This window comes from Heteronotia binoei, chromosome 1 (assembly GCF_032191835.1).
Source record: "Heteronotia binoei isolate CCM8104 ecotype False Entrance Well chromosome 1, APGP_CSIRO_Hbin_v1, whole genome shotgun sequence".
Lineage (NCBI taxonomy): Eukaryota > Metazoa > Chordata > Lepidosauria > Squamata > Gekkonidae > Heteronotia > Heteronotia binoei.
Window position 1 is genome coordinate 95625640 of NC_083223.1, and position 12212 is coordinate 95637851.

Sequence of the window (12212 nt, forward strand, 5' to 3'; positions counted from 1 at the left end):
AAGTAGTTTCATATGCTACTTTCCTGCAGGTAGAAAAACTGTTCTTGCCAGGTGTTCTACTTAATCTGTTAGAGAACAATTAAGGCAGAATGGGATAAGAAATTGATTTTACTAGTCAGATAACCTTGAACACAAAGCTTCAGAAATTGCCTTGGCTTTTACCATTTTACAGAGATCGTGAAGAAGATATGTTAACATTATCAGCTCTATCTGTTACTCCCATTCACCATAAGCAACATATTTTTGTAGGGGATGACCTTGTACCAGCATTGCATATCCAGTATTGTGAAGGAGCATATGGGATTCTAAATATAAATCTGGAATGGCTTTATTCCAGTTCAATTAGCAGTTCCTGCAACAGATCAGTATTCCTGGTGCACTCTCCTATACTCAAGCCCTTATATTTATTTAATTTATTTTGGGAGGAGAACTTTATTCCTCTTTTTGTGTGCACTAACAGTACCACTCTAAGGTGAGATACTCTCCTAAACCCACTGACTTCAATAGACTTAGATAGATATTACTGTGCTTATGATTGAATAAATAACATAAAACAATGATATCATGGTGCAATTAGATAAACAAATACAATAGGTGCTAAGGTGCAAAAAAGCTCAAAGATGCAACCATACCCAATAACAAACGTGTCAAGCCAGCATGTCTCTTACTAATACCTCAGATCTACAAGAGAACCCTGACAATGCAACTCTGCAGCACCAAAAATCTGCAAGAATACACTTAATTCTTGAAGGTTTGTTGGAGATTTAGAAAACTTTGTCAGAGTAAGTGCCCTTTTGACCCACTCTGGCAGACTATTTCAAAGGATGGGTGCACTCCTCTAAAGATCATTGATCTTATTAGGACCACTGGCATCACTAGAACAAAGGTACCAGGAAAAGCAGGTGATCAAAATTGGCCAGGTAGTTCTTTGAATGTGTGGGTCCCAGGTCATGAAAGTTAAAGACCAGCCCTTAAAATGCTTTAAAAAAATAAACAATCAGCCAGTGTAACAATTGTAAAATTGGTGCAATGTTTGTACAAAGTTCCACATTCATGAAGAGATGAACTACTACATTTTTCAGAAACTAAAGTTTCTAGATTACCTTCCAAACACAGAGTACATAATTTTTCAATCAGGTACAAAGCTACAGAAATATCTGATGTCAAGGACAGTAATAAAATCAAGAGGTCCCAGTCCTGAGGTAGTTCTGGTTAACACTCCTAGTACTAAACATAACATCTCACCATCTAATTGTGTGAATGCCCCTTTCCGCAAGGTCATTTACACTCACCCCTCTGCTATTATGCTTTAGGCCTCAGAACTGTAGAGCACTGTGGATGAGCCCTACAGGTCCCTTATTTTGTCCTCCCTCTCTGACATTGTGCTGCTTCCTTCTTCCATGGCCTGTTTGTAAAGCCTACCTTTTATTTTCCTCTCTGGCCTTACTCTTGCCTCCTCTGCCCTTGAAGACCCAGTCATCCACCCCCTCATTCATCCTACAATTGGGTCTGGCCTAGCCTCATCCATTTCCCTGGTCCAAGTGTTCCTGCTCAATCATCTACTGACTGGCTCCTGTAGATTTCCTTATCTACCTTAGCTGGGCAATCTGTTCCCTGGTTTTGGAATTGAATTGAACCAGGGATTGAATTGAACCAGGAAAATGAGGTTCAGTTCAGTTGGTTCATGGCAGACACATAAACTGAACCACTGACCATTGTCAATGAAAAACTCTTCATATGAATTGAACCCACGAATGCGAAGTCTGTGATGTGGTAGACACCCCACCAGCATGCTAGAGACACCTAACTCACAGTGGATCTAGACTCTAGCTGACTTTTCTCTACCTGTCTTCCAAGTCTGATGAGGACTGAATTTACAGCATTCAATTTATTTGTTGTTGTTCAGTTGCACAACCAATTCTGACTCTTTGTGACCCCATGGACTAAGTCACGCCAGGCTCACCTGTCTTCCACCATCCTCTGAAGTCTGCTCAAATTTGTGTTAGTTACATCAGTAATACTGTCCAGCCATCTCATCTTTTGCCATCCCCTTCTTTTGCCTTCTGTCTTTCCCAGCATCAGGATCTTCTCCAGTGAGTGCTCCCTTCTCATTTGGTGGCCAAAGTATTTGAGCTTCAGCTTCAACATCTGACCTTCCAGGGAACAGTCAGGGTTGATTTCCCTTAGGACTGACTGACTTGATCTTCTTGCAACCTAAGGGACTTTCAAGAGTCTTCTCCAGCACCACAGCTCAAAAGCATCTATTCTTCTGTGCTTGGCCTTCCTTGTGGTCCAACTCTCACAGCCATACATTACTACTGGGAATACCATCGCTTTGACAATATGGTAGGGTGGCAGGGTGATGTCTCTACTTTTTATTATACTGCCTAGGTACACCATAGCTGTCTTCCCAAGGAGCAAACTTCTTTTAATTTAATGGCTACAGTCACCATCTGCAGTGATCTTGGATCCCAGAAATGCGAAGTCTGTCACTACTTCCATGTCTTCCCCTTCTATTTGCCAAGGAATGATGGGACCGGATGTCATGATCTTAGTTTTTTTGATTTTGAGTTTCAAGCCTACTTTTGTACTCTCCTCTTTCACCCTCAACAAGAGGTTCTTTAGGTCCTCTTCACTTTCTGCCATTAGAGTGGTGTCATCTGCATATCTGAGGTTGTTGATGTTTTTCCCGGAAATCTTAATTCCAGTTTGTGCTTCATCCAGGCTGGCATTCCGCATGGTGTACTCTGCATATAAATTAATATAAATCCAAGTTATACCTCCACCACCACCACCACCCCCCCAAAAAATAAAGCTCTGTCAAGACCACAGCAGTTCAGGAAAGACAAACAATTCACTTCATGAATGGCAGTTTATTATTCGCTGACATATCTGAGTCAAAACGAGTTTTGCAAAGACTGGCGGGCTGACCCTTGGGTCCCCTATATATCGAATTATATTAATGGTTACATTTTCAAGCAAAAGCAGGAAGCAAAGTGCTGGCATTTCTGACCCCTCCTCCATTCTCCAGTCTCCTCTTCTTGCAGGTGTCTCTTAATCAGCAGTCTTACCTTGGGGTTCCCTTGGTAACCTCCTAAGGCTGGCGGAAAGGATCTTGGTAACTTGGTACAGCAGATAGCAGGGCAGAAGCAAAAGCAAAAAGGCATAGCAATATGAGTGTTAACCCATTAAACATGACAAGGCACTTGACAGGCTCCCCCATCCTTCATTGTTTCCAATGGGGGGTAAAAAAAAGCAATGACAATAGAAACCCAGCAGAACATAATCAAATTCCCTGAGAATCTCTGGAACAGAAACTGAAGATGGGAAGAATTTTTGCTAGTCCAGCAGAATCAGTGCAATGGGCCCTGAGACCACCTGAGACTCAAACCCAAAAGCATGCAATAACATATGTAGACATGGTGGCCCAAAGTCCTGAGACATATGTAGAGATGATGGCTCAAAGCCTTGCATCCATTCCTGAAACTCAAACCCCAAATGGTGTTCTGACATATGTAGATGTAATGGCACATAGCTCTGAGTCCAACCCTGACAGCCAAATAACCAAAGTGTACAACAATGTATGCTGACATGATGGCTCAAAGCCCCAGTCCAGCACTGACACTCAAACCCCAAAGAGTGCAAAGATGTATGTAGATGTGGTGACTGAAAACTCCAAGATCAGTCTTGACATCCAAACCCCAGAGGGTGCAATAAGTCCACCACTGACACCCAAACCAAAATGCTCACAGCCCATAATGGTCACAGCCCCCACCTCCAAGGCTGAAACACACAGCCAGTATTTCGAGGGCAGATGGAAAAAGCAGAAATCCCCAGAGTTTCAACAGGGGCTCCCCAAAGTACCTCCAAGGTTAGGATCCCAAGGCAGGCCACCCTCTAAGAGGTCATGCTGAGCTTTGCCCTTTTGGGTGACACTGCTGGCATCCCTTGGAGCATGACCTCTTAGAGGGTGGCCTGCCTTGGGATCCCAACCTTGGCACTCAGAGTGCAGGAAGCCTTTCATGGTGGGGTCTCCTGCTCCCCCTCCATTTGTCTCTGCTGAGAGGGAGTGGGCTTTTCTTCCTCCTACTGCCCACCACACTTCTTCCTTTGGTGGCAACAAAGTGGGGTGCACCCTTTGCAGATGCAGGAAGACAGGTGTTGGGTGTTTGTGCCCCTCCAGCATGCTGTGGCATATCTGACACTCCACCACACAGGAGTCACTGGGAAGAATGCACATCTGGCACTCCACCACACAGGAGTCACTAGAAAGGGGGCCCCATGATTAGAGCAGGTGGGACTAGGACTAGCTACTTTCTGGCGCTGGATTGGGAGACACCAGATGGGGTATATGCTTGGGGCAGCAGGGAGTTGGAAGGAGATTATGCTTCCCCATTGATCTCTGAACTACTGCTGTCAGAGTTCTCATCAAAGACTTTCAGCAACTGCTGGCATCTGGACATTGCTAAAATCTCTGTTTCCTCTTGGGAGAGCCCCAAGAACAGAGCAGGGGAAGAAGTCTCCAAGATCCTAGTGATGACATGCTGGGGTGGGACTCCAGAGGGAGGGTGGCAGGCTGGGTTTGATGACAGGTGATAGGGGCCTCTAATATGTCAGGGGGAGGGTTCCTTCTCCCCATGCTGAGCACCCCTTTTACCCGCTTTCACCATTACAGTGTTCACAAGCAGTTGTCAGGAGGGGTGGGTATAAATATGAGCCCTCATCTGAGGCATCCACTAGCTAAGTTCAGCTGGAGCAGAGAGACTGTATGGCTCAGATCCCTGACTTTACTCCACACCCAAACCCCAGAATCAGGGAGATCAGAAGCAGGAAGGGTGGGGGATATATAAACGTGAATCCTCTGGGGAGGCACCAAGTAGCTAAGCACCAATGCTCAAGGCAAAGTGGCAACACAGTATATAACAGACAAAGACAATCACAGCTGTGTATGCAAACAATAAATAGTTTATAAATCAAAATTCAAAAGTCTTATTATTTCTCAATAATACACAGTACAAAAACTTCTTAAAGGGAATGGGTACCACAACACAAATTTCTGTCCAATTCTTTCTGAAGAGTTCCAAAATTTATTGACAGAAATTTCTTATAGAAGCTTTCATTTGGAACATATAATCACAGTCCTCATTGTTGTGGCAAGTCCAGTTCACCTAAGGTAAAGGCTCCAGTCTTCTCTTTTATGTGCCTGTCGACTTTATGGATCACATTTTGCAGAGATGCTTTATCATAGAGCCATTCTGCAATATCAATCAATTGACGTCGAGCTAAGACTTCTTACAATTTACAAAATGCACAAGCTGTGTTCTTAGACCTCCCCCCCCCCCGCCCTTTACTTTAAATACAGATCTGAGAATGTCCCTACTTTTTAGTCCAGTATAGTTTTTGCCCCCAGATTGGATCAGTTGAGGACTCCATTTTTGAACAAAATGGTTTTCAAACCCTGACTCTGTGTAGTTTGCCATTTGAAACTGTGGCTTTTGCTGAGACTGCAGTAATACAGCACTGGGTTTATTGCTTTGCATTCCATAAGGAACATCTAACTGCAAGTAGCTATACACACTTGAAAAGAACCTTTTAACACTGATAAAAAAACTTTTGTTCAGAGAGGCAGCTTGTCCAAGTAGATTTTTAAAATAAAAGACTTCTCCCTCCAGATGACCCTATCTGTGTTTGGCTCTGCAGTGTATTTGGTGAAGGGAGAAGCATGATTGATGTTTGAACGCATGGTAGTGATATTTAAATAATTTCTCATAATCTGCATTGTTTCATTTATGTTAATCACTCAGATATACAGTGAGAAAGCTTGTGTAGTATGTTCAAACCACTTGACATAACTGGTTAGAATAAATCTAAAATTTCTTCAGTAGTTTAGATCTCACACTTTTCTGAAAACTAAACAATTAAACTAGTAGTGTATAAGATAATTTTTCTGTAAGGCTGTCAGGGTACATCAGACAAGAACCATTCTATCATCTGTTTTAAAAGTAGAATGTTGTTTGTTCTCTCTCCTCTCTCCCCCCCTCCCCTTTCCTCCTGATTCAGTATATAAAATAGGACGCAGCTGAAAATCCCAAGAACCATTACAAATGATTACAAAAAAAATGATTACACTGTCCATTTTAAAGGAGCTAACAGAGCCATACACCTCTTCAAATAGATGACTGTCTTTCAAGAGCATCATGCCCTCATATATTTCCACTGCAAGCAAAATTACTTTTTGTTCATTATGTTTACAGCATTTCACCTCTTATCTGATGAAACTAAAGGAACTGAAGGCAATAGCAGAATAAACTTCAAAACAAGATTCAGCCTGATGCTATGCATATTACTCTGATGTAAGTCTCATTGATTTCATGGAAGTTTAATTCAATGGGATGCACATCTTTGTAAATGTTCTCAGGTGTGCAGCCTATATTCAGAACAAGAACAAGAGAAATATAAAAGCAGGAGACAGAAAGTGTTTCCTAAAGTAAAGGTTTTTTAAAAATAAAAAACCTGGAGCAATTTGCACACTAAAAACAAAATGCTAAAATAATCAATGCATAAACTTAATAGAAAAGTAATCAGATTAGAGAAAAGGTGCAAAACTGGAACTGGATAAAGATTGCTTTTATCAATAGAGAACAAGGACACTGGTGAGTAAATTGACCTTTTTGACTCCTGGCATAATGCAGAGAACTAGCCAAGTAGCTCTGTGTCTTGTCACATCTTTTGGTTGCAATCTCTTGCTCAGCTTCTAACAGGCTGCTTACAGACCGGCACTTTGGGTTGACTCAGAGATGCCTCTGAAGTCGGCCCAAAAAATCCTTGCAGATGGTAACATCTGCCAGGTGTCCCCATCCCACACTCACCCCGTCCTGTGGGCCGGTTCTCTCACCTCAAAATGCGATCACTTAGGAAATGGTAGCAAATGTCTGATGTGGCCAGGAGTTGCCTCATTGCTGTGTGGAAACATGGTGGCAGCATTCGAGGGGGTCTGGAAGCGGCAAGGCGTGGTGAGACCATCCCACCCCATTTCCCGTAAGCAAATGGGTGACAGCAAGCGCTAGTGTGCTCATGCACACTAGTGCAGTCGGGATGCACCTGGTGGAAGTTGCCCAATTTCTGGCCCACTCTTGCTGTTCCCAGGCCCCCCATAGCAGCTAAAAGGGCCATGGAGCGAGCACCTGCTGCCCTCGCTGTCAGAATGGCTGAAGTCAGAGGGCCTGGTTGGAGGAGGGAGGAGGTTCTGGCTCTCATTGCTTCTTGGGGGCACCCTGAGATCCAGGGCAGGCTATGCCAGAGCCATAGGAACTTCGAGATATTTGAGGAGATTGCCAGGGACCTGGCAGATAAGGGGTTTGCCCGGTCCCCTGCCGAATGCCGCCGGAAGACAAAAAATCTCCGGATGGAATACAAAGATACCCTGGCATACAATAGCACACCAAGCAATGTCCGGAGGACCTGTCCGTACTTCAATGATCTGCATGCCATTCTGAAGAGGAATGCAACCATTACAACAGCTACCCCGCACAGAGCGCCACCACAACCAGATCATCACAGAGCACTGTGCAAGCAGGGGCTTGGGGTGCTGCAGGTGGTTTCCACCTTGCCCTGCAGTCGGAGACTGAGGATACCCAGCCTTTGAATCTGGTGCAAGGCAAGTTACACCCTGGACTTTGGGCGCTGCTTGCACTGGAAGTAGAATCCACTGGAGCCTGCTATTCAGGGTGAGGAATGCACGGAGAAAGCGGCTCCACTGAGGGGTTGTGTCAGCATGTGGTTGGCATGTGGTACAGGAGAGCAGACAAACCTGGTGGCCTGTGTTGGCTCTGGCAGAGGGTGCCCAATGGTGCAGCAAGTGCTGACCCCCTAGTGTGGAGAGTGCTGGCTAGCTGAAATGGTGGCACTCACTGGCCTGGCATGGCCCTGGTGGGCCCCAGCTCCACGACAGCCAGCAGTGTGCAATGAGGGCACCGACCATAAAGGCGTTCTCCCCCATGAGTGTGATGGCACCACTCAGCCCCTGCTTCTGCACTGCACCCGGATTGCAAGCCACAGTGAGGCCTGAGGCCGCAGAGGGGCAGGGGTCCCTCTTGGGGGCCCAAGTGGAGTCAGGGTCTATGCTAACCCTGCTCATGGTCACCTGCTCCCTATAACCATATAGAAGGGGAGGCCACCCTTGGCCTGGGCCTCCAATCCATGCCTTGAAGGGTGTTTGGTGCCCCTCATAACCATCTTCTTTGAGCCACAGATACAGCTGAGCATGCGAGGGGCAGGGACTCTGAGCAGGCAACCCACAATGAGGATGGTGATGATGAGACCATGGTCAAGTTTGAGCTGCAGCCAGGTGAGACCACGAGGGGAGTGAATCTGGCTATGAGGGGGCCTGCAGACATGGGCGCCGTACATTGTGTCACTTGGACATGGTCACTGGATACTGGGTGATACTGGGCCCCTCAAGTGGCCTGCAGGGATGGTGGTGGTGACCCATGGTGTGGCTCTGGAATGCTGCCCACACATATGTGCTGGTTCCCCCATTGTGATGAGAGCTGGGAGGGGGTGGGAGCATGCTTGCAGGCCACCTGCAGGGACCCCACAGTGTGGGTCCAGGGAGTGTGGCAAGGGGAGGGTGAGCCGGCAGAAGAAGGTGACTCTGTAATCCCTCATGGTCCCCCCTGACCTCCCCCTACAGGTACCTTGGATCAGAATCCCCAACATCCGGTGCATGTCAAGGACACCCACCAGGGTGGTGGATGGTAAGTGACTGCAGCCATCCCCATCCCAAGCGGTGGTCATCTGGTCTCCATAAAGATAGGTGCCGGGGCACCAGCACCAACCTTGGATGGTGGGGAGCCCTCTGCAGTGGGTCATCCAGAGCGCCAACCCTCAGTGAGGCTGGAGGGCAGAGAAGGGGCATGTTTGGCTGCCCTTCCACCTTCTTACACCAAGTGCACCACTCTGCAGACTTGCCACCAGGAACTGCCCTTCGAGAGATGTCGCCGGCCACCAGGGACGCCATCCGGAGAGCCCGTTGATGCCATGTATCAGCATTGTAGAGGGTGGGAGACTACCTCCTAGAGCAAGGTGACCACCACCATGAGCATGTCAAATACCTGGAGGCTCTGATACTTGGTCAGGAGGAGGAGTGAGGCAGCAGACAGACCATCATGCAGGCCCTAACAAGGACAGTGGACCACCTGGATGTATTGGCTGCATTCTTGGGGGGGGGGGCTGCAGTGCCTCCGGTGATGCGTGCAGTGGGGGTACAGGCTAATATAGCAGAGGGGCTCAGCCGGGTGCAGCCCATAGACGCTGCAACCACCATGGAGGAAGAGGAAAGGAGGGCCGCCAGGGGGACCACCTAGGAGCCAGGTCAATGGTGAGGCAGCTGACACGCGATGCTCCCTGTGGGGTCAACTTGGAACCTGCCCCTGCAGCAGCCCAGCAAAGTGTGCAGGCCACTCATGGGAGAAGAGTGACCTACACCCCCCTTAGCGCACACCAGTACCCACAAGCACATGTGGTTCTGGCTCTGCATACTACAAAGGGGTGTGCACATGGGTGGGTTTCCCCTCCCCCAATAACAGGACACTGGGTGCAATGAGTGAACATGGGAGATGGTGTGGAACTGACTGGCTGGGGAATGTGGGGAGAGGAAACCTTGGAGGGAAGCCTGTGATAGGGTATCAACAATAAACCTGGTGGGGAAACATGGGCCTGGACACAGACGGCATGGTGCTTGTCGTGCTGGTCAGAGGAAGGGTGGTGTCACCGAGGCCTGGTCAAGTTCTCTCACTCCTTCTGGCTGGTGGGTCCAGAGGGCAGGTCGCTGTCTCCGTAATCCGGGTGTGGCGACAGACCCACAGCTACCCGCACCTCACACATATCCTGGTTCAGGCACAACAGTAGGCACTGGTGGCCCATCAGGAGGTGCAGGACACAGTGGTCTGTGGGGACAGAGTGGGACCCATATGTCAGGGACCCCTCTATGCTACGCACAAAGGGAAGTGGTCCACCCTAGGGCATTCCTGCAAATGTACAGAGCGCAGCATTCAGCTGACTAGGCAGGACAACATGTAGAGGTTCATAAACCCAGAATGAATAGGGTGGGTGCTGCCACTCACATTGCCACTCAAGGCACTGCACAGTCACAGCCAGGGCAGGAGACAGGGGGTCTGGAGAGGGCCCACCTTCCCCCCCCCATCCCAGAGGTGACCCCCGCCATGCTATTCCACAGTGTGGAGAGCCTACCCCATGGACTCGCCAGCAGTGCGGTCTCCTCGCAGGCGGCCACTTTCACCTCTGGTCGACATGCCCCCCTCATGTGACATGGACGGCCCTGAGTGACATGGTGGAAGGCTGAACAGGCAGCAGCAGCAGCCCGCAGAGGACATAACGCGGTGTCGAATGTCACACAAAGCATGGGAATGCATCACGGACACTCAGGAGCAATGTTTCAGAACTAATGAAGAAGGCCCCGCAGGCATCTCTTTGCACATTTAGGGCATAAGAGGGCTCTGAAATAGGGTACAGCAGCCATGAGGGAGCTGCAGTACAGAATGATGTATTGGAAATGTGGGCACACAAACATTGCATCCCAGGGCAGGATGCTTCTGGAGCACCCCCGATCAGGTGGAAGGGTCAGTCAACACACAGCAGTGTGAGAGGACAGGAAACCCAGCTGGGTGCTTGTTCAGCACTGTAATAGAATGCTTGGGAACTCCGAGGGCAGAAATGCTCCGCACCTAACTGCGGTCTGGTCCGGACGGGCATGAGCACACAGTGGCATGAGCAATTAGGAAATGAGAGCAGTAGTGGAGGAGGTTGGATGCATCGCGGTCAGTCCGAGGCACGTTTTTGGAGAACATAATGCACACAGAGCACACTTGTATTAACCCCCAGCCCTGCTTCATTTAACTTTCCACCCAAGCTATAGCAGCCTCTGCATCACTGGTTTTGCTCCCCGCACATTATAAGCAGCTCACTAGGGCCATCCCCCCATCGATTTGATATTTTGAGGCACAATGTGGAGAAGCATGGATCACACTGGCCCGGTGGAAGTGCTGTAGTGCAGTCGGTGAAAATACTGGTCAAGGCAATCTTTTTCAAGCTCTGTGAGGGATGAATCTCTGCCTGCCAGCCAGGCAGACTCATCCTTTGGAAAATCTCAGATAGCCACCGCTGGTCTGACTGGAGGCAACTGCCAATGTGGAGTGCTGCATCACCCATTCGTGTGCTTCCCTATATCATGACATCACTGCCGTGCTGTAACCTCGGGGTCCCATGGTGGCAGGGCTGCCTGGGGAGTGGCATCCTCCTTGGCACACCTCAGCCACTGCTGGCTGCCCCCCCACACACCACCTGCTGCACGCATCCTGTTTCGTAGCTCACAACATGCCAGTGGTGGGGGCCCACATTGACATCAATGAATCGGCCCTCGTGGTCCGCCGCAGCTTGTAGGATGATCGAGTGGAAACCTCTCTGGTTCCTGTATCTCCCCTCGTAGCCAGGGGGGGCCTGCACCGGGATATGGCATCCATCCAGGGCAGCCACACAGTGGGGGTACTGCAGCGCTGTGAAACCCTCAATCACCTGGAAATGCAAATGACAACACATTAGAGAAGCAAAACATGGGACCTAATCCCACCCCCTCATACCTGCCACCACTGGACAGTGGTGGCTGTGCCCCCTGGCACCTTGCCCTGGGGTTGCAGATCACAGGCCAATGCCACTGCACATGGTGCCTGGAGTTGGGGGGTGGACCCTCACCTGTCCAACGGCGCGGAGATTTATTGTAGCTGTCAGCAGAACATTGCCGATCGCCCAACACACCTCTGCCACAATTTCCGCCATGGTGGAATGTCCCAAGCTGAACGGGCTGCTGACTTCTTCTGCATAGCCCCCTGTTGTGGAGAGAAACCAGATGGTGATGCCCACTCGCTTTTCTGGAGAGATAGCTGCCCTCATCACAGTTTGCTGGTGCGTGATCCATGGCTGCAAGGTCTCCACCAGCCATGTGAATGTCCCCCTGGCCACATGGAAATGTAGGAGCCACTGCTCATCCTCCCAGACTCAGCACACAAAGGTCTCCCACCACTGCACTGAAGGGTACATCCACCAGCACCGTGTCCCCCCGCTCTGCCCAAACCCTGACTAATGCTGCCCTGACTCGGGCTCGCATGACCCTCGAGTGATTAGCTCTGGCTCTTCTG

The 12212-nt window shown here is 49.0% G+C and overlaps 1 protein-coding gene across 1 annotated transcript in view; it reads right to left on the reverse strand.

Annotated features, from left to right (window-relative positions):
- Positions 1-11967, reverse strand: part of LOC132568798 (sorting nexin-33-like) — a 48272-nt gene extending 36305 nt beyond the window's left edge. The window contains exons 1-4 of the mRNA XM_060234990.1: positions 11770-11967; positions 11416-11592; positions 7423-7492; positions 6348-6427 (exon numbers count right to left, since the gene is read on the reverse strand). Coding sequence (XP_060090973.1) covers positions 6348-6427; positions 7423-7492; positions 11416-11592; positions 11770-11967 — 525 coding nt within the window. The remainder of the gene's footprint in view (positions 1-6347; positions 6428-7422; positions 7493-11415; positions 11593-11769) is intronic.
- Positions 11968-12212: the final 245 nt, after the last annotated feature.